This window comes from Chiloscyllium punctatum, chromosome 5, assembly GCF_047496795.1.
Source record: "Chiloscyllium punctatum isolate Juve2018m chromosome 5, sChiPun1.3, whole genome shotgun sequence".
Classification (NCBI taxonomy): Eukaryota; Metazoa; Chordata; class Chondrichthyes; order Orectolobiformes; family Hemiscylliidae; genus Chiloscyllium; species Chiloscyllium punctatum.
Window position 1 is genome coordinate 59,076,264 of NC_092743.1, and position 21,483 is coordinate 59,097,746.

The 21,483-nt window shown below is 43.0% G+C and overlaps 1 protein-coding gene across 2 annotated transcripts in view; it reads left to right on the forward strand.

Moving 5' to 3' along the window:
* The window catches only part of abhd3 (abhydrolase domain containing 3, phospholipase), a 101,611-nt gene that overhangs the window by 28,660 nt on the left and 51,468 nt on the right, over positions 1 to 21,483 (forward strand). For both annotated transcript variants that reach the window (XM_072570398.1, XM_072570399.1), the window contains exons 2-3: positions 11,565 to 11,728; positions 18,734 to 18,916. In XM_072570398.1, the coding sequence (XP_072426499.1) occupies positions 11,565 to 11,728; positions 18,734 to 18,916 (347 nt within the window). The remainder of the gene's footprint in view (positions 1 to 11,564; positions 11,729 to 18,733; positions 18,917 to 21,483) is intronic.

The window sequence follows — 21,483 nt, forward strand, 5'->3', positions numbered from 1 at the left end:
TCTGTAAAGCAGGTAGCCAACCAGACTCTCAAACTCGTGTTAAATGTAGTTAAAGGAGGTTAACTGAGATCTTCAAGTTAGCCTTGATGCAATGAGGGAATGGTGGAAATGTGGGAATGCAGGATAACTCCACAATGATAGGCATTCAGCCACAAGTATTTATGAGATAAAGGATTTAAACAGAAAATTATGGGCACACTTAGCCATGATGACAAGTTATATTTTAGATGTAGGCCTTTGTCAGAAATGACAATTGAAATCGTAACTGGTGTTTCACGCTACAAATGCTGAATACCACTGTGAAAGCTCTCACTTACTTTGATTTGAAACCATAGAATTAACAGATCACCTAGTCAAATAATTATTCATTTGGCTCTTCATTTCTCCTGCTTCAATTCACTATTCTACATAAACCAAGTGGTCATATATTGTGAGATTGCAACCAAAGTGGCCAATAAATGTAGCTGAATCACAAAATAAAAGGATATATTCTGAGATTGCTCCAAGACATCCACTCCTTCTCCATATCCATGAAGCACTATGGATGGGTCTATTGTAGATTACTCTCCTTTTTGCCATCCCAGGAGATATGTGATGACATATGCATATATTAGAATCATTGGGCTGAATCCTATAGGGCTGTGAACATTGTGAACTACAGGAAGAATTGTGACAGAATCACCAATAAGTCCATTGAGGCCAATCTCAACATCTGGTGAATCCCACTCCAACTTCTTTACTACTCACAAGCAGCGAGGTAAGTTTCTCGCAAGTCATCAATGAGTTGCCAACTAAGGAAGATTATTGCTTATTAAATGCTTTGTTAACAGCCCAACTCAATTCTTTAATATCCAACTTTATATCTTACAAACACGAGCTAAATGTAAAGAGAATGCAACATTAAAAATCTGAGTGGCATATTTCAATTAGCCGCTTGCTCCAAAGGACCTCCATGTGGCTTAGAACCAAACATCTTTTCAATGCACGATAAATGGGCACAAACTGCATGCATCCTTCATCCACAGATATTGGCTTCTGGCATTTGTCAAACCCTCACAACCATTAGATATTTTCAGGTCACACACAACCACAAACTTGCATTGGAGGGCAAAGCTATACCATCGCTCCTGAGGACCAGTGGCTGGAGTGATGGCGAAGAGGTATGTGTGCCTTTACAACAGAGTCCAAAGGTCCTGGACATGGCTGTTCATGGCAGCTACCAACCTGCCTATGGAGACAGCGAGATAGTTGTTTGTATGACTCACTTCACTCCTACAGCTGTTTGGTAACATTCCTGTCTGCTGCTCCTGTTCCTCCCTGTGTAAGAGAATGAAGTTTCTGACTGCTGATACAGAGTCCTCTCCTGTTTGGTGCTGACCAGGTCCTCGGTCTTTGGCAGTCCTCTGACTACAAGCAGCCTGGGGGCGTTTGTTTATCAGCTAGTTTCAAAGTATGAATTGTCAGTATCTGAGCTGAGGGGAGGGCACGTGCAAGAGGCAATCTTTCTCACACTTCCTCTGAGGCCTCAGCATTCTCATCTTCAGAGGGCTTCTGAGGGTGAATGGAGATGATGAAGATGCTGATTGTACCTGCAACACAAAAGAGCAAGAAGGCACCGTGGCCCGTGATTAGAAGTGATCCCCAGTGGATGTCATTATCAACAGGGCTAGAGCTGCACTGGAATGAAGAGTGGTAGTTACTCGGTTGGTTGCCAATGTACAATAAACTCTGTGGATTTTAATAGGGCCCTGAACTACATGGATTATGGTGGAAAATCTGAGAGAATTGCTTGAGAAGTTGGATGTGGCTTTTCTTGATGTTGCTGGAACTATTTTCCTGCTCCATTTTCCAACATAGTACCAGGTATCCCAACCGGATTCTTGCCAGGGAATGATGATGTTTATTAATGTGAATTATTGCTCCTTGGCACCGAATCTCACCTCATTTGTATACAGCTTCCTATCATACCAAGGAACAGATTGAAACTAAATGATGAGAATTCTTGATATGAAAGTCTGAGCAGGTACATGGCCACCCCAGTTCACCATTACCTCCTCAAGATTGTCATCATGGACACACAGCATCACATTTCAGGGTACACTCCAGGGCACCAGTTGCACACACCTCATGTCCTTAGACATTGTGATCCAACATGTGCCAGCCTGTCTGCATCATCATGGTGCATCTCTGATCCACTTACGGTATCTTCTGCACTTTAATGTTGCACTTTGGAGCATACCAGCACCTTTCATTGAAATGCAGGTGCAAGAACACTTTGCATGCAAGGACAGACACTTAGTTCACACACTGGCTCAGCCTGCACCTCAAGGCTGTTCACTTCTTCGCTTAGTACACATTCACTTAGCATCTGCCTGGGTGCTCACAATACCACTTCTTTGTTTTGTGTTGCCTTACCATGCCAAGCGTGTGAGCACATTGACTTCTCAGCCAGAGCTTAAATGCTCACCATACATCTGTCTTGACCTGCACTTTATTGCAGACACAGAGCCAGGCTGTTTCATATGCTTGACTGTAGTATTTAGTGCAGGGGCTCGGCATCTTGATATGTAGCACAGCACTACGTTAATCTCACACTTACAGCATATGCATCAGTTTGATGAGCAGAAATATAAGCTGCACTTCTGCGCAATAGGTGGTCCTTCAAGGGGTAATTGCATTAATTATGCACTTGTAGACCACAGATTTGCATTATTTGTAATCATTTCATCATGCATGTGTAATGCATGTAAGGTAAAAAAACAGGTCAAAAATGCTAGCCACAAGAAAGTCCACCATGTCATTGGTTCATGTAAGTTGTAGACAGTCATCCCTATGCTGTAGCAGTAATTACAGATGGCCTTAAAAGAAGCATTTTCAGTCCACGACAAACTCAGTTGATGCAAAACATCCAAGAGTGCCAAGGAACTGAATCCTTCTTTACCTAAATATTATAAAATGCTCTTTTATATGCAATGACACCTTTTGTGACTGATGCCATAGAGTACAGCACTGAACCAGACCCTTTGGTCTAACATGTCTGCGTCGACCAGATTACCTAAATTAATCTAGTCCCATTTGTCAGCATTTGGCACATATCCCTCTAAACACTCCCTATTCATGTACCCATCCAGATGCCTTTTAAATATTATAATTATACACAGCTCCACCACCTTCTCTGGCAGCTCGTTCCATACACACACCACTCTGCATGAAAAAGTTGCCCCTCAGGTCCCTTTTAAATCTTTCCCTTCTCACCTTAATCCTATGCTCCCTAGTTTGGACCTTCCTACTCTGGGAAAATGATCTTGGCTATTCACCGTATCCATGCCCCTGATTTTATAAACCTCTATAAGGTCACCCCTCAGCCTCTGATGCTCCAGGGAAAAAAACCCAGCCTATTCAGCCTCTCGTTATAGCTCAAACCTTCCAATCCCAACAACATTCTTGTAAATCTTTACCAAACCCTTCCAATTTTAACAATACCTTTCCTATAGCAGGGAGACCAGAATTTAACACAGCATTTATTAGTGGCCTAATAAATGTCCTGTACAATCGCAACATGAGGTTCCAACTCCTATACTAAATGCACTTATCAGTGAAGGTACGCACGCCAAACATTTTCTTTGCCATCTTATCTATCTGTGACTCCACTTTCAAAGAACTATGCACCTACACCCCATGTCTCTTTGTTCGCCAACCCTCCCCAGGACCCTACCAATAACTGTATAAATCCTTCCCTGGTTTGCCTTACTAAATTGCAACACCTCACATATGTCTAAATTAAACCCAATATGCCACTCCTCAGACCATTGACCCATTTGATCAAAGTCCCATTTTTGCTCTGCATTCAAATCCTTGGGGTCCAGGAATGAGACTTGTTGCAGTACTAAGCATAGAAGGATCTAATATGCGTTAGACAATGCTATGTAATTGATAGAGGTTGTGACTGATGGGTGTGATAAATTCAAGTATTGCTTAAAGCAAATTATGTAGCCAGTGAGGCATGTGAAGGTGAGTTCTCTCACCTTGACCACTTATGTGAGATCATTGAAATTTTGCAGCACTGCATCCAGATCTTTTAACTCCATTGTATTCCTGGCATTAATGTCCACAGTTAACTGCTCCCATGGACTCCTAAATTATTGTTGCACCCCCTTCAGAAAAAGGACTTTCTTCTCTCCACATTCTCCACCATGGTTTTCCAGTCATCCAAGAAAGTTGAAACCTCTTCCATTTTTTAACGTTACTCAGGTCAGATTCATTTTACAAAGGATTCCTGCACTTATTCTTCTAAACTGTCTCTTTAATTAGTGCCCAGCTAATCAACAATACAGGGCTGAACACTGCAGTCATTTAAAACAATAGGCAATGCAAAGTTGATCGGCTGTCTGCATTGCGATCTACATGCACAAATTAATCATGTCTAATGTTAGAGACTGTTGAATTCAATCCCGTTAAAATGCAATGCAACAAAGAATTAGCCAGTGACTAACAGGTAAGAAAAATTTAAATTCCATGTAGACAAGGTAGTTGATAAAGTTCAAGATAAGTAGCAATGGGAATACAAAATTCTTCTTGTCTCAAAGGTAAACACCAACATACAATGTATCACCAAAAATTGTCGATGGCTGTTTCCTTCCCTTAGCACAGCAGCAGAAACCATAAAGAAATACTCATCTTTTTTCATGTATCAAATCACAAGGAAAGAGTTTGTTACCAAATTTGCTGCAATGCAAAAACTGTCCTCAGGAACACTGTTTGCCAATGATCATTTCATAGAATGCCATTTATTTTTTCTGGGTAAACATATACCCATGAATAAAGAAGGCCCAGCAATCCCACACAAAGATTGTAAAGAAAATCAACATGAGCTGATGTAAATCTAAGCTTTATTATTTTTAATCCAGTTTAGGTGGTCATGTGATTTTTAAGGCTGCAAATCACTTCCAGTGAGGTGAATGTTGCAATTAAGCAGCAATTCAAAATATACCCTTAGATTATCAAAGTATATCTCAGGCTACATCATCTTTCACTGTGGTCCCAGGATCAGATTTAGATTTACAAAAGATATCTTTTGAAATAGAGCAAAGCGCATAAATAAAATATTTTTGGGAAGGCAGGCCAAACGTTTAACTTTGTAGTGCAATATACCAGCGTCAAACTACAAGGTATAAAGCAATCATTTTGGGAAGATCGTATATAAATAAGACTTAAGCAGTTTCTATAATATGTCTTAACCATGATTGAGATCAGGAAAGTAGTGCTGTCTTAGCCTAGTATACATTGAGGCCAATTACTAGGGCCAGGGAGGGCAAAATAATGTAAGAAGGTCATCTTAAGATGGAAGAGAACTTGAAGTAGACCCAAAGTCTACAATATTTCTACTTCATGTAGAATTTACCCCAAATCCTACGTAAGGCAAGTCTCCTATGTCCTATTCATGTGGCTTCATCCCTGCAATTTAGGAAAGCTCATTAATGCTCTTTTCAGTCAAATGGCAGTTATTGAGCTGCATATAACTGGCGATGGAATAGGGTCCGAAGAACTTTAGGGCCATATATCTTAGAATTCCTGATTAGCAACCAGTTTAACCACTGAAATTACACTTGTCTCAGAGAATATATGAGAGACAGGGTTGATATAAGCTAAGACACTGGACACAAACGTGCTGTAGCCACAAGTGCCAGTTTTCTGGAGGGTGACATCAAATATGATGTCACCTGCTGCAGGGGACTCAAATACAAACTGCAGTCAGACATACCTCAGTAGAAGGCTGATCAGTTGGTACATTGAGAAGCCCAACAGGAAGCCAGTGTTCAGTGTCAAAGAGCGTTAATTTGACATATGCCCTTTGCACAGAGTTTAGAATCCATCCTTTCCAACATGATAGAGGTGGTCAGCTCCACCAATGCACTGAAGACCCAATTATGATGCGACATTTGATGGTCAGTTTCTCAACTTCAATGACAGCATAAGCAGATTGCAATTGAACTTGCACTTCTGCAGGGGAATCTCGGTGAGTACCAGTGTTCAAAGCAGCCAGCAGGATGTCACACCAGGCCAGCAATCTCTGTTCCAGCAGATTACAAGGATGTTTGAGGTGCGACCTCCAGGTCATTGCTACCCCTGGAGCAGGGAGATGTCTGAGATAGACTGCTCAGATTGCTATTGCCCATGCCAAGATGGTGCAATCTGCAGCTAGGCCTTCAGAGATCAGAGATACTGGAGACCTTCCTACAAGGCAGTGTATAGTGTCCACCAATGAAAGTGTTTTTGCTGCTACACTGCTACACAGGGGCAGCACTAAGATAAACAGTCACATGGAAGACATGCATTGAGGGAATCCACAATGGTGATTGGGGTAACCTTATATCTCATATGCTATGAATTTGATTTACAAACTAGCTTAAAATGTGTATTTTTTTGTTGGCTTTCAAACTTTTCATTGTGGTCAAGAGGAAGACGTTTTAGTCAAAGAGAGAAGGGAAGCAAGGAGCCATTATTAACCCATACTTGGGATAGATCTTCAGGTACAATCCAGGCAGAAGGAGGTAGTCTAAGTGGCAGACTGTCTTTATTGTTCCTTTCTGCCTGGGTCCTGTACTCCTGCTGCTCAGTTCCAGTAGTGATAGTGGCTCCAAATCCAAAGGTAATGCAGCAACTGGCAGATTCTATCATGCATTGAGAGATTCTGTAGGGCTTCTTCAGGGTTGTCATTGTCATTTAGGCCTGGTGGCCCAAAAGTTACCCTTTGCTATGTCATGCTGGCTGAAACGCAACTGACCTAGCAAACTGCCATTGAATAAGTCATGAGACAACATTGACCTGTAAAATGTGCTTCCTGTGTTCATACACTGACAGATGTCTTTGTAAACTCTGGTGCTGATCGCACCTGCTTTTCTCTGCATACTTCCAGCAGACATTAACTGCATGTGAGCTACACCCTAGAACTAAACTGGTGTTTGGTGCATGTCACATCGGAGTTGTCGACGCATTCCACAAGCACCAAAATGCAGCCAGGAATTAACATGGAGAATGGAAGCACAGTCTTAGGTATGGAAGATAACATTAGAAAGGGACATGAATGCAAGTTAGTTTTAATTTTATGCAAATGTATAGAAGACAGAACACATTGTACTTCATGTCCAAGAGGAAGACCTTTTAGGTTAGATGAAATAAGAAATGTAAAGTATTAACAACATCCTTCCATTACCAAAAAACCTTTAATCCGCATTGGGAACCCTTCCACCGTCTTAGACCGTCTTCTGTCTTATGGGGACATGGAGCACTACTACAATTCGACATTCAGGTGGTTAAATCAGATAATTAGATTAGATTAGATTAGATTACTTACAGCGTGGAAACAGGCCCTCCGGCCCAACAAGTCCACACCGCCCCGCCGAAGCGTAACCCACCCATACCCCTACATCTACATCTACCCCTTACCTAACACTACGGGCAATTTAGCATGGCCAATTCACCTGACCTGCACATCTTTGGACTGTGGGAGGAAACCGGAGCACCCGGAGGAAACCCACGCAGACACGGGGAGAACGTGCAAACTCCACACAGTCAGTCGCCTGAGGCGGGAATTGAACCCGGGTCTCTGGCGCTGCGAGGCAGCAGTGCTAACCACTGTGCCACCATGCCGCCCTAATGTTGTCATAATGTTGTCAGGTATAGTGCAGTGTATTACTGTGGAATGATTGACTGGAGCCTCCTTTATATTTACGAATTGAGTATTGATTTGTTCCGTGCCCCATGGTCTGTACTGGGTTTCTATCGCCACATCCTGGAAAGAGCTGTTTGTTTCTGTAATAAAGACTTGCATCCATCACGTGGATGAAGTTCAGAGTGACCACAAGCTTTGCAGAAGATCAAAACCAGGAATTTTCCACATTGGATCTGCCATAAAATGTTTACTAGTGACTTCTTGTGAATTCCATCTTGCTTTCCAAGTTTCATCACATTTGGAGTCCCCTCTAGTTTGAGGTCCTATGCAAAGTGCTGTCACTCTTGAAGGATAAGAAGCTCAGCCTATAAATCCAAGGATATAGTTTCCTTTATTACTAACACCATAAAGTAAGACAGATCCAATTTTGCCATTAGAGCACCATTCCATCAATCTCCAGTAATACCTTTTCAAAACATCAAATGGATTCTTGCTGGTGTCAATAGAGCTGATATTTTCTTGTGAAAAATCAGCAATAATAGGTTGCTAAGGGTGTGCTGTTTTCCTGCCGATTATGTGCAACAGAAGCCTACCACCAGGTAGCCAAAACAAGCGACAGATACAGGCAGTGGAGTTCTTTCCAACACAGTTCAGAATCCAACTGGAAAGATTGTGATGACACAATGGCAATATTACAGCACCTAGTAATCCAGAGGCTCAGGATAGCACCTCAGAGGCATGTGTTCAATCCCAAAGCAGGGCTCAAATTCAATCACAGTGAAGCTGGAAATATTGAAATTCAATACATAAAATCTGAAATTGAAAGTTGATCTCTAATATCTCTAACAATTGTGGTTAAAACTCACTAGTGTTAGTAAAATCCTTTAGGGAAGAAAATCTGGCCTAATGTGCCCATACATGTACAGCAATGTGGTTGACTGCTCACTGAAAAAGCCAAGCAAGCCACTTAATGAATTGGCTGGCAATTCTAGTGATACCCGCACCCCATGAACAAAATTAAAGTTAAAATTGAAATTTAAATGGACTCTTGAGAGGAGCACCCAAAACTCAATTGTAAAACCACATCAAATAGAATATAAAGGGTCAGTGCAGGCTGTTATCAGGATTTGAAGCAGTAGGATTGGAACATCCAAGACGAGAGTTTGGAGTAGATTTAGAACTCATGATTGACTGAAAATGATTATCTTTTTGCTTGATGTGGAGCTGAAAAGAGAAGATACAGTGCACATGGAGCATTTACACTGCACTGCTATATATTTGCCACATGAATAGTAGACCATCCCTTCCACATAATTTTGTATCTCTCAAGTGCCATAATAATTCAGTACATGGGTCTCCTTGTCAGAATGCTTCATGTGTCATTGTATGGAAAAGTAGGTTCGGTCATCATTTGTAGAGTATACCAGCACTGACTTTTCTCATAAATAAGAACCTGTTCTGTTGCTTATGATCCCAGCTCAGATCCACTGCAATCATCACTGATGTTTCCAGACCAAAAGGAGGTATAATAGTTGCATAGGCTAACTTGCAAAAAAGAGATAAGGGAATGGATTTGGAACAGATATGTGAGAGGCCCAGGAGCAGCAGCAAACTGGCACAGAACCCAGAGCTTCCAGAAGTTGTAGGGTGTCTCATGCTGCATCAGAATCCCAGGAGAGTCAGGGTCTTCTGTCTTCAGTGCTATTTCCTCCATATGATCAAGGTGCAATGTTGGCACAGGCTAGATAGACCCCAGTCACCCTGACTGAACAGTGCCAGCTGATGAATCAGTACCTGTGACCTAAAGGAGTGGGTGGCTATCCTGATGGCCATGAAGGTGACAGCTATATTGAACATATATGCAACTGACTCCTTCCAGGGAGCCATTGGGCATTCTTGTGAAAACTCTCAGTTGTCCACCCACAAATCCTTCAAGATAGACACCAATGCCATTTGTGAAAGATCATATCTGTTCATGTTGTTCCCCTTTGAGGTACTGAGTGCTGCAGTCTGGGCAGGAGATCTGGTCAACACTGTTGGCTCCCCACAGATGCAGGGTGCCATCAAATGCCCACACATTGCACTGAGAGGGACATAGCACAATACAGAGGAGTTCCATAGAAGGGAGTCTATTTCATCAATGTGCAAATGATCTGTGATTTCTGGCTCCACTTTTGTGTCTACTGCATTGGCAGCTGCCATGACTCCTATATCCTGAAGAACTGCTACGTTTGATGGTCCAGGATCGTAATAAGGCTTGTTACTAGGGGATAGGACATTCCTCTGTGGCCATGGCTCATGACATTTCACAACCCCCTGAATGAGGCGAGAAGATACAATGCTATCCATGCCTCAACCAGAGATACAGTGAAGCAAACACGAGCCTGCTGAAGGTGAGATTTTGTTGCTTGGAATGGTCTCTTGGGCCACATAGTATACTCCAAACAGGATGCGCCACATTATCCTAACTTGCTTTGCTTTGCGCAATTGAGTAGACAATAAGGGGATGTGATTGATTATTTTAAAAAGTGCACGCGCAGGAACAGTCTTTCAAGGAGGAGAATGAGAATTTTGAACAGGGGAAACATCACTTAATGAAAGACATTTGCAGCTGCATCAAGTGCTACAAGATGCACTGGATTTAATTCACACCCACTTTGTGTAAATGGGAGCTGAGTACACTGGTTATTCATTGACTGCAAAATAGTTGTTGCAGAAGATACAAGCATTTTGATTCCATTCTGGAAGGGAAATGCAGCTTGTCTTTGTTTACTTCCTGTTCATGTTTGGTGTTTGTACATAAAAGGTAATCTTCTAAATTATTTGAAGGCTTCTGAGTCTGTGGTAGTACCCTCAACAATCACAAGATACTGGTCTATAGTGGGTATTAAGGAAAAGTAGTAGTGACTTAGGCAGATGGGAAGATGCAATGTAGCTAATGATAGCTGGGCTGTGTGGACTGGTGGTTAAATAGAGGTAAGGGAGGTTTCTGTCTGCCAGTGAAGGGCATCTGGACAACCAGACACCAGCGCTAGGCCAGGGGTGCGGCTGAAGTTCCAAGTTGTTGCCAGCCCCAGGAATGCTGGTCTATTCCAGGATATCTGGGTGGTAGAGATTTCCTCTACCTATTGGAGAAAGTGGGGACGGCAGATGCTGGAAATCAGAGCTGAAAATGTGTTGCTGGAAAAGCACAGCAGGTCAGGCAGCATCCAAGGAGCAGGAGAATTGACGTTTCGGGCATGAGCCCTTCTTGAAGAAAGGCTCATGCCCGAAACGTCGATTCTCCTGCTCCTTGGATGCTGCCTGACCTGCTGTGCTTTTCCAGCAACACGTTTTCAGCTCATTTCCTCCACCTATGATGAGTAGTAGATTCTAGCTAGCTTCATGCAGGAGAGACTTCATGGAGTGTGGTAAGTAATTCTGAGGGCTGAGAGCAATAGCATAAGAAAATTTGTCAGACCTCAGAGAGAAGATCCTTCATGAAACTTGACAGAAATGACAATTTTTTTTACTTTACTTTTTTAATAACATGAAACTCTTGAGTGTAATGAGCTGGTATACCCATACAACAACCCACACAATGTAATTCAGCACTATTTGTTCGTCAGGATTGTAGAAATTGTTCCTCAAAGCTTCAACAACAGAACCCATTTCTCTGAATCTATTTGTAAAACTTGTAAAACAGATTGGTTTTTCAACATTAAAAATCGTGATATACACAACAATGAAAATATAAAAGAAAACAGAAAATTCTGTAAACTTAGTTCCAATGAACCTCGAAACGCAATCGTTTTATTGCTATTGTTATGGAATTCTAATGATTATTAACTTTTCTTATAAATCCAGTAAATGTCATGAAATTGCTGACATGCTCTAACTTGATTTATTACAGAAGCCACAGCTTATCACAGGGGCAGGAACGTTATCTCAGTTTCTACAGAGGTATTGTCCTGTGGTAACAGAGACTTATTATCCAACCTTTTGGTGCTGGGAAGCAAGAATCCAGACACTGCTCAGGCCATTCATCACCGCCAAACCTTGGGTGAAATACAGAAAGTATGCTTCACTTGTTTTCTGTTTATTGTACATTAACATTGTCCTGTACCAATGCATATTCAGAAATTAACCATATTATTTCACATAGAAAATTACTTTAAAATTATCTTTGCCAATTACACACAATTTGGATTTCAATATAGTCACCAGGACTATAACCTGGTGTGGTGTGATTTCTGATCTTGCAAATTTCCATTTCAAGCAAAATGTTTAGACACAGAACTTGGATTCAATCATTAAAACTTTGCTTTTTTTATGTTCAGCTTATGTAAAAGCTTATATTTTAACCAGTATTTGACAAATTCTATAATTTCAGTTGTTTAAAAATTTTCTTTCTTGATTCAATTGCTAAGAAAATCATTAAATTGATGGAGACTTGAAACAATGCATAAAATTGGCTTTTTTTTTCAAACTACAGTTTCAGAAAATTCTAATCTGAGCTAAATCTAAATCCAAAAGCTTTGAATTTGTTGGCAGGCAAGTTGTTGCATTCAACTGAATTATTTAGTCAAAAAAGTAATAATAATCAAAATAATGGATTACAGTTTTGCCGAGCCCAGGATATTGCAGCCAAATATTTATTTCTGCACTATGGCTGGGGTTTATGCAATGAAGCTCTGAGGAATCTCTGAAGTAGCAGACTCACCTCTCAAAACATTCATTTAAAATCGGAGAATTTGGAGAGTTCCATTCCAGCTAAATAAATAAATAGTCAAGTAAATAGTTACTCAGGAAACACTACAGCATTAAAACCTGGTTTAATTCCTCATAACTAATAAACAGGCAACCCAACGTACCAACCCACCATCCACAACTACCCCCCTACCATTACATCCCTCCTAGACCTCTTGAAACCCCTACAAACTGACACAACAAACACCCTATCTTCCTAGAACTTGTGATGTGGACATGCTGGTGTTGTACTTGGGTGGGCAAAGTTAAAAATCACACAACACCAGGTTATAATCCAATAGGTTTATTTGAAAGTACAAGCTTTTGAAGCATTGCTTCTTCATCAAGTAGCTAGTGGAGCAGGATACATAGGACACAGAATTTATAAGTAAGAGATCAAAGTGCCATGCAGCTGATGTGATAGACAAACCTAGATGGCTGTTAAGTCCTTCATCACTTAGTATGGGGATGAAGGTTTCGATCAATTAATACAGGTAGGCAACCTTTATCCAAAATCCCGAAATCTGAAAAGCTCCAAAGTCTGAAGGATTTTTTTGTGATTTTTTTTCTCATTAACAAGGTTGTTTGGCATGCAAACAGTTAACCCAACTCCACACCCACTCGATGCGTGTCACTCAAATGCAACATGTTGGGTGTGGCCCGACACTGACAGGCCTCAATTTTGTTTCAGGGCCCATGTGAGTGTGTTTGTGTGTGTATGTGTAATTGTGAGTGTATGGTGTGGTGGGGTCACCTGTAGCGTGACATGAACCCAAGATCGTGGTTGAGGTCACCCTCATGGGTACCGAACTTAGCTATCATCCTCTGCTTGGCAACTCTGCATTGTTGCGTACCCTGAAGTCTATCTTGGAGGATGCTCACCCAAAGATGCAAGGCCAAATGTCCTTGACCGCTGAAGTGTTCCCCCACTGGGAGGGAACATAGCTGTCTGGAAATTGTCATGCAGTGTCCATGCATCTGTTGTCATAGTATCTGCATGATACAAAGAACATGGCATAGTTTCTCTGCTCCCAGGAAGTATTGGCAGCCTGAAAATTGATGAGGATGAGCAGCTCGCCAAGATCATCCCATGTCTCCACTTCTAGCCTTTCAACAACAACTAAACCTTAAACAGAACACTGTTCGCAGCAAACTATCCAGCCTTGAGAACAACATTGACCACAACTCTATCATGGCAACCACTACAAGACATGTCAGAACATCGTCAAAAATATTAACATTACACATGGGGATGCCACCTACCACGTCTGGGGCAGGTGCTCACGTGACTTGGCCGACATTATCTATCACATGCTGCAGGCAAGGATGCCCTGAGGCATGGTATATTGGCAAAACCATGTAGAGTTTGGTTGAATGGACAGTGCACAACAATTGCTAGACAGGGATGTTCCCTCCTAGTGGTGGAACACTTCAGCGGTCAAGGACATTTGGCCTCAGATCTTTGGTGAACGTCCTCAAGGTGAACTTCAGGATACACCACAACGCAGAGTCACCAAACGGAGGCTGATAGCCAAGTTCGGTACCCAATATAATGGCCTTAACTGAGATCTTGGGCTCATGTCACACTACAGGTGACCCCACGACACTACACACTCTCACATACACATTCACACACTCTCACACACAAACACACTCACAACTCACACAGACGCTCTCTCATACAGAAACTCCCTCTCACACACTCTCACGCACACACCCTCTCACAGGCATATACTCAGTCACACTCTCTCTCTCTCTCTCTCATAGGCATACACATATATAAGTCCATGGGGTGAATTTGTATTTGCAGATACACTCTATTTTGTTCAAAAAGCACACAATCTGGAGGCTGTCAGTCAATATGACATTTTATAAATTCCTAATTTGGAAATAAAACCAGTTTGACTCTTGGTTGGGATACAGACAGAGTCTAACCTTACACCTTTCATGCATTGTCTGAACTGAGATGTCTCCTTTTTTTTCACATACTGATAACACCTTAAGTTATCTTGGGCCAGTGACTTGAAAGAAATAGTGAGACTTGCATATTAATCGATCGAAACCTGGATCCCCAATCTTAGTGATTAAAGCTTTAACAGCCATCTAAGTTTGTCTAATATATCACATAAGTTGTATGATTAGATTAGGTTCCCTACAGTGTGGAAACAGGCCCTTCAGCCCAACCAGTTTACACTGACCTTCCAAAGAGGAACTCACCCAGACCCATTTCCCTCTGACTAATGCACCTAACACTATGGGCAATTTATCACAGCCAATTCACCTGACCTGCAAGTCTTTGGACTGTGGGAGGAAACCCACAGACACATGGGGAGAATGTGCAAACTCCACACAGACAGTCACCTGAGGCTGGAATTGACCCTGGTACTATGAGACAGCACTACAAACCACTGAGCCACCATGCCACTTTGATTCTTTACTTATAAATTCTGTGTCCTATGTATCCTGCCCCACTAGCTACCTGATGACAGAGCAGTGCTCCAAAAGCTTGTACTTTCAAATAAACCTGTTGGATTATAACCTGGTGTTGTGGGATTTTTAATTTTGTCGACCTAGAACTCAACAGAACCCTTTCTCCCAGGACCCAAAAGTTCCCCATCAGCAGACCTGACATTCTCCTCAATTTGATGTATCTGACCTCTCCCACCACTGGACTCAACATCAGACCATCCCTTCTCCTCCCAGGATTCAACATCCCCTCTTCACCTGAGACTTGACACTCTTCCCACCACTGTTGAATCTGACACCCTTCTCCACCATCAAAGGACAACCTTTGGTCCATCAACAGACTCCCTCACCGCCCGATCTGACACATTTTCCCTAACCCCCATCCTCAAAGTATGCAGCAGCAAACCCTTCCCACACTGTTGGCCCCACTCTAGTCACCTGGCACATCTTTAGCCATACTTTACCCACCTAACACTCTACCATCTGACACCCACCCTCTCAGTACCCTAACTTCACATTTAACTTAGATGTAACCCTTTCAATGAGGTGGGCAAAGTGGCTGTCAGTTAAGCTAGGTGTATAAATCACAGAATTCAGTGATCAATTGATGTGAGAAAGGGGACATGTTTGCCTTCCCTAGCTATCCTATACAATGAGAAACCTTCAGATTTAAAATACAGCTCCGTATTTCTGAAGGAGTTTGATTGGAATCCTTTGTCAGCATTGCAGAGCTCTTTCATAACTTAAAGAAAGTGTGGAGTCGAGAGTGTGGTGCTGGAAAAGTACAGCAATTCAGACAGCATCCAAAGAGCAGGAGAACCAATGTTTCGGGCATCATCAGGAATGAGGCTTGTGGGCTGGGGGAGCTGAGAGATAAATGGGAGGGAGGTGGGGCTGGGGGCAAGTGGCTGAGAATGCAATAGGTAGATGAAGGTGAGGGAGTAGGTGATAGTCGGAGAGGAGGGTGGAGCGGATCGATGGGAAAGGTGATGGATAGGTCAGGACAGCGGTGCTGAGTTGGAGGCTTGGGACTGGGATAATGTGGGGTGAGGGAAAATGAGGAAACTGTTGAAATCTACATTGATCCTGTGTGTTTGCAGGGTCTCAAAGCGGAATATGAGGTGTTCTTCCTCCAGGCATCGGGTGGTTAGGGCTTGGCGTTGGAGGAGGCCCAGGACCTGCATGTCCTTGATGGAATGCGTGGGGGATGTAAAGTGTTCAGCCACAGGGCAATTGGGTTGGTTGGTGTGGGTGTCCCAGGGATGTTCTCTGAAATAATCTGCACGGAGGCGTCCTGTCTCCCTGATGTAGAGGAGACCACTTCGGGTGCAATTGACACATAGATGACATTGGTGGAGATACAGATGAATTTCTGTCAGATGTGAAAAGATCCTTTGGGGTCTTGGATGAAGGTGAGGGCAGTGGTGTGGGCACAGATTTTGCACATCCTGCAGTGGCAGGGGAAGGTGTCGGGAGTGGGGTTTGGGCAGGGGGGAAGGGGCATTGGTCTGGCGAGGGAGTTGAGGAGGGAATGGTCTCTCTGGAATGCTGATAGGGGTGGGGAGGGAAATATATCTCCAGTGGTGAGGTCCGTTTGTAGGTGGCGGAAGTGGCAGAGGATAATGCAATGTATACAGAGTTTCGTGGGGTGGAAGGTGAGGACCATGGGGTTCTGTCCTTGTTGCATTCGGAGGGATGGGGTTCAACGGCGGTGACGCGCGAAGTGGAGGAGATGCGCTGGAGGGCATCGTTGACCACGTGGGAAGGGAAATTGCAATCTTGAAAGAAGGAGGCCATCTGGATGTTACTATTCCATGTATCCAAAGAAGAGGTAGGTATAGCTGGGGCTCAGGCGGGAAATTCAGCCAGGCTGATGAGGGCATCGATGGAAGGGTACTGGTTGGGACGGTGTGAGAGAAACAGAAATGGAGGGCTTGGTGGCCTTCGTCATGGTGGATGGATATGCACAGGGACTGGATGTCCATGGTGAAGATGGTGCGTTGGGGGCATGGGAAATGAAAATCTTGGAGGAGGTGAAGGGTGTGGGTGGTGTCCCAAACGTAGGTAGGCCATCCACCATGACGAAGGCTTCCAAGCTTTCTGTTTCTTCCTCTCACCCTGTCCCAACCAGTACAGTTCCACTAACACCCTCGCTGAACTGGTTGTCACCCTTAACAACAACTCCTTCCAATCCTCCCACTTCCTCCAAGTCAAAGGGGTAGCCCTGGGCATCGGCATGGACCGCAGCTATGCCTGCCAATTTTTATGGGTACGTGGAACAGTCCATCTTCCGCAGCTACATTGGCACCATTCCCCAACTGTTCCTTCACTACATCGATGACTGTATCGGCGCTATCTCATGCTCCCACAAGGAGGTTGAACAGTTCATCAACTTCACCAACACCTTTCACCCCAACCTCAAATTCACCTGGACCATCGCGGACACCTCCCTCCTCTTCCTGGACCTCTCCACCTACATCTCCAGCAACCGACTAACCAACGACATCTACTACAAGACCACTAACTACCACAGCTACCTAGACTACAACTCCTCCCACCCAACCTCCTGTAAAAACTCTATCCCTTATTCTCAATTCCTCCACCACTGCCGCATCTGTTCCCAGGATGACCAATTCTACCAGAAAAAATTCCAGATGGCCTCCTTCTTCCAAGATTGCAAATTCCTTTCCTACATGGTCAATGATGCCCTCCCAGAACATCTCCTCCAGTTCACGCGCCACTGCCCTTGAATTCCACCCTTCCCAACACAACAAGGACAGACCCCCCTCTGGTCCTCACCTTTTACCCGACCAACCTCCACATCATCCTCCGCCACTTCCACCACCTACAAACGGACCCCACCAACAGATATATTTCTCTCTCCACCCCTATCAGCATTCCAGAGAGACCAATCCCTCCACGCCTCCATCAGCCCAAACCACACTCCTGGCACCTTCCCCTACCACCACAGGAATGCAAAACCTGCAGCCATACCACTCCTCTCACCTCCGTCCAAGGCACCAAAGGATCTTTCCATATCTGATAGAAATTTATCTGTTTCTCCACCAATGTCGTTTACTGTATCCGTTGCACCCGTTGTGATCTCCTCTACATTGGGGAGACAGGACACCTCCTTGCAGATCGTATCAGAGAACATCTCTGTGACACCCGCACCAACCAACTACATCACCCCGTGGCTGAACACTTCAACCCCCCCCCCCACCTCCTACTCCATCAAGGACATGCAGGTCCTGGGTCTCTTTCATCGCCAAACCCTAACCACCCAATACCTGGCGGAAGAATGCTTCATATTGCACTTTGGGACCCTACAACTTAATGGGATCAATGTGGATTTCAACGGCTTCCTCGTTTCCCCTCGCCCCACATTATCCCAGTCCCAAGCCTCCAACTCGCCACCAACCTCCTGACCTGTCCATCACCTTTCCCATCTGTCCGCTCCACCCTCCTCTCCGACCTATCACCTTCTCCATCACCTTCATCTACCTTCCCCCCAGCTCCCACCCCCGCCCCCATTTATCTCTCAGCCCCCTGGCCCACAAACCTCATTTCTGATGAAGGGATTATACCTGAAACATTAATTCTCCTGCTCCCTGGATGCTGCCTGACCTGCTGTGCTTTTCCAGCACCACATTCTCAACTCTAATCTCCAGCAACTGCAGTCCTCACTTTCTACTAATAAAAAAAAGTAGAGTGGCAACAAAGTATTGTTAACGCTCCTCAGAAAATCTGGCCCAATGATTATATCAGTTAATGAGGTTCTGAAGAAAAGAAGAAAATGAGACTGCTGTATAATAGTGTATTGAAAATTGCTACATATTTATTTTGCTTATTGTCTCTGCATTTCAGTGAACTTATTAAGACGCCAGATGGTGGACATATTTCCTTGGACTGGAATGATAGTGATGAGAATGCATTGTATCCTATCTCTGCTACAAGACCTATTATCCTTATCTTACCTGGACTTACGGGAACAAGTAAGGAATCGTATATACTGCACATGGTTAAACAGAGCGAAATACTTGGATACAGGTAACAGTTAACTCTTCTTGAGTCTTGTATTTTTTTGTTTCCAGTCCATGCATAATTTTCCACTCAGTGGAGAGCAAACAACAATCTTTTATGTGTCTCTCAAAACAAAAATATTAGCGCTGGGGAATGGAACTGATTTCCATTTTTGGCATTCCAAAAATAGGTAAAGCATGGTTTAATGCAGGGTATAGCTCCATTTACTTTCTTTCAGCTAAGGTCATACACCAGTCTCAGAAGGTTATTCTGTCCAGCAATAATGTGATCTTTGTTAGATCAGCCAAATAGGTTAATCCAAATTGTATTAACTCAGTTGATGTTATTAATATTTACAGAAGGTATAGCAAGTCTATATGTTTATTTAAATACAAGTATGATAGACAGGGCTTATGCCTAATTCAATCCAAATTAGATCTCAACACTGAATATCAATAGCTACTGTAAACAGTTCATATTTACACACATCAAAGACAATGTAAAAATCATCAGGCATTTGACCTGGAATTTTGAATGTTGCACCTCATCCACTTCATGCCAGACTTTCATGTCATGGAGCCTCTGACCTTTGAAATGGCAGATGGGAGAGAGATCTGGAAGTCTTTGCCCCCTTTCCCTCCCAGCCCCCCCACACCCCCGCACCAATCCCAACAGATCACATGTTTGGTGGTAGAGGGAAGGAGCTGGTATGGCTCTTACTTGAAAGAAACCCAGATTCAGCAAAGCCATTTGAACTCAGTTCTGAATTCGAAGAAAGTCCATCACAGCAAGGACCTTATCTTACAAAGTGGGAGTCATGATTTTATGGAGAAGAAGTAAAAGGACGGATAAGGTATACAGAACTGCCGATCTGCCAGGCTATTAAAATATCCAAACATTTAAAAGTTGAAAATACCTGCCTCTGTCACTGAGAGTTTAAAAAGGTCAAACTGTGAAATTATTTAAATTCCCAGTACTTTAAAAATTTGCAAGAAGTCTACCATTGCCAATAAAAGTTAAAATAACTCAAGCTGTAACATTACTTAAATCCCTGGCTGCAGCTACATTTGTTGACCTGACCTCAGGGCTATCATCATATCATTGTTAATAATTCTGCTTTCTACAACATACAATTATCCCAGCAGAGAGCTGCAAATTATCAATTTGATTGACAGTCAAAGAGGTTATTAATGGATTAGTTACCTGTCATTGATGTGATTTTATGAGTACAAGTCTGTATCTTCTTATGTGATTAAAATTTGAGAAGCTTTTAAAACTTTGAATGGGATTTAATTAATCAGAATGTTTATTTAGAGAAGCTGTAATAGATTTTTTAAAACTGTATTTCATTTCAACATGGTTCCTGAAGCTGGTCATGGTAAGGGCAAAAGGTTGGTGAGTGGCATGTTGGCAGGCATTGGTATTAAGTTACCACTGAAGCTACTTTGGGCCATGGGGGAGGCATGAGCCAGCATGGATAAGGCACAAAGGGAAGATACAATGCAATAATGTGGGAGGTGTGAGGACTAGAGGGCCCAATTAATAATAAACAATTGGGATGAAGTTCCAGAGAACAAATGTAGGCCTTTTAACATCTTAGCACTCACTATAGCCAACTCTGATCTGCATAGTCATAGAAAGCCTGTTGGACTATAACCTGGTGTCATTTGAATTTTGACTGAAGTCATAGAATCATGAAGCTGTACAGTATGGAAAGAGACCCTTCTGTTCAACTCGTCCATGCCAACCAGATATCTTTAAATTAATCTGGCCCCATTTGCCAACATTTCACCCATATCCCTTTAAACCCTTCCTACTCATATATCCATCCAGATGCCTTTTAAATTATGTAATTGTAGCAGCCTCCACCACTTCCTCTGGCAGCACATTCCATACATGCACTACCCTCTGCATGTAAAAGTTGTCTCTGAGGTCCATTCTAAATCTTTCCACTCTCATCTTAAACCTACACCCTCTAATTTTGGACTTCCCTGCTCTGCAGAAAAGATCTTGACTATTCTCCCCATCCATGCCCACCATGATTTTATAAACCTCTATATGATTACCCCTCAGCCTCCAACACTCCAGGGAAAACAGTCCCAGCCTATTCGGCCTCTCCCTATAGCTCAAGCTCTCCAATCCTGGCAACATCTTTATAAATCTTTTCTGAACCCTTTCAAGTTTCACAACATCTTTCCCAGAATTGCACACAGTATTTGAAAAGGGGCCTAATTTCTGTATAGCTGCACCATGACCTCCCAACTCATTTCCCCGCACAAGTGAGTGAAGAAATAACAGGATAAGATAGAAGAATATGTAGTTATAAAGATGTGCAGGAGGGAAGGCTTTCAATTCTTAGGACACAGGGTGTGGCTCTGGCAAGGTGATACGTGTATAAGTCAGACATGCTGCACCAGAATAGAGTCTGAGTTCTTTGAAGGATATTATAATAATACTGTTGGGGAGACTTTAAACTAATTCTGCAGAGATGCGGGAACCAAAAGACAATAATAGGTATGCATCTGGTGATGCCATCCGGTGATCACCTGCGCTCCACCTGCCCCATTTCCCCAGAGTGTATATTGTGCCATTCA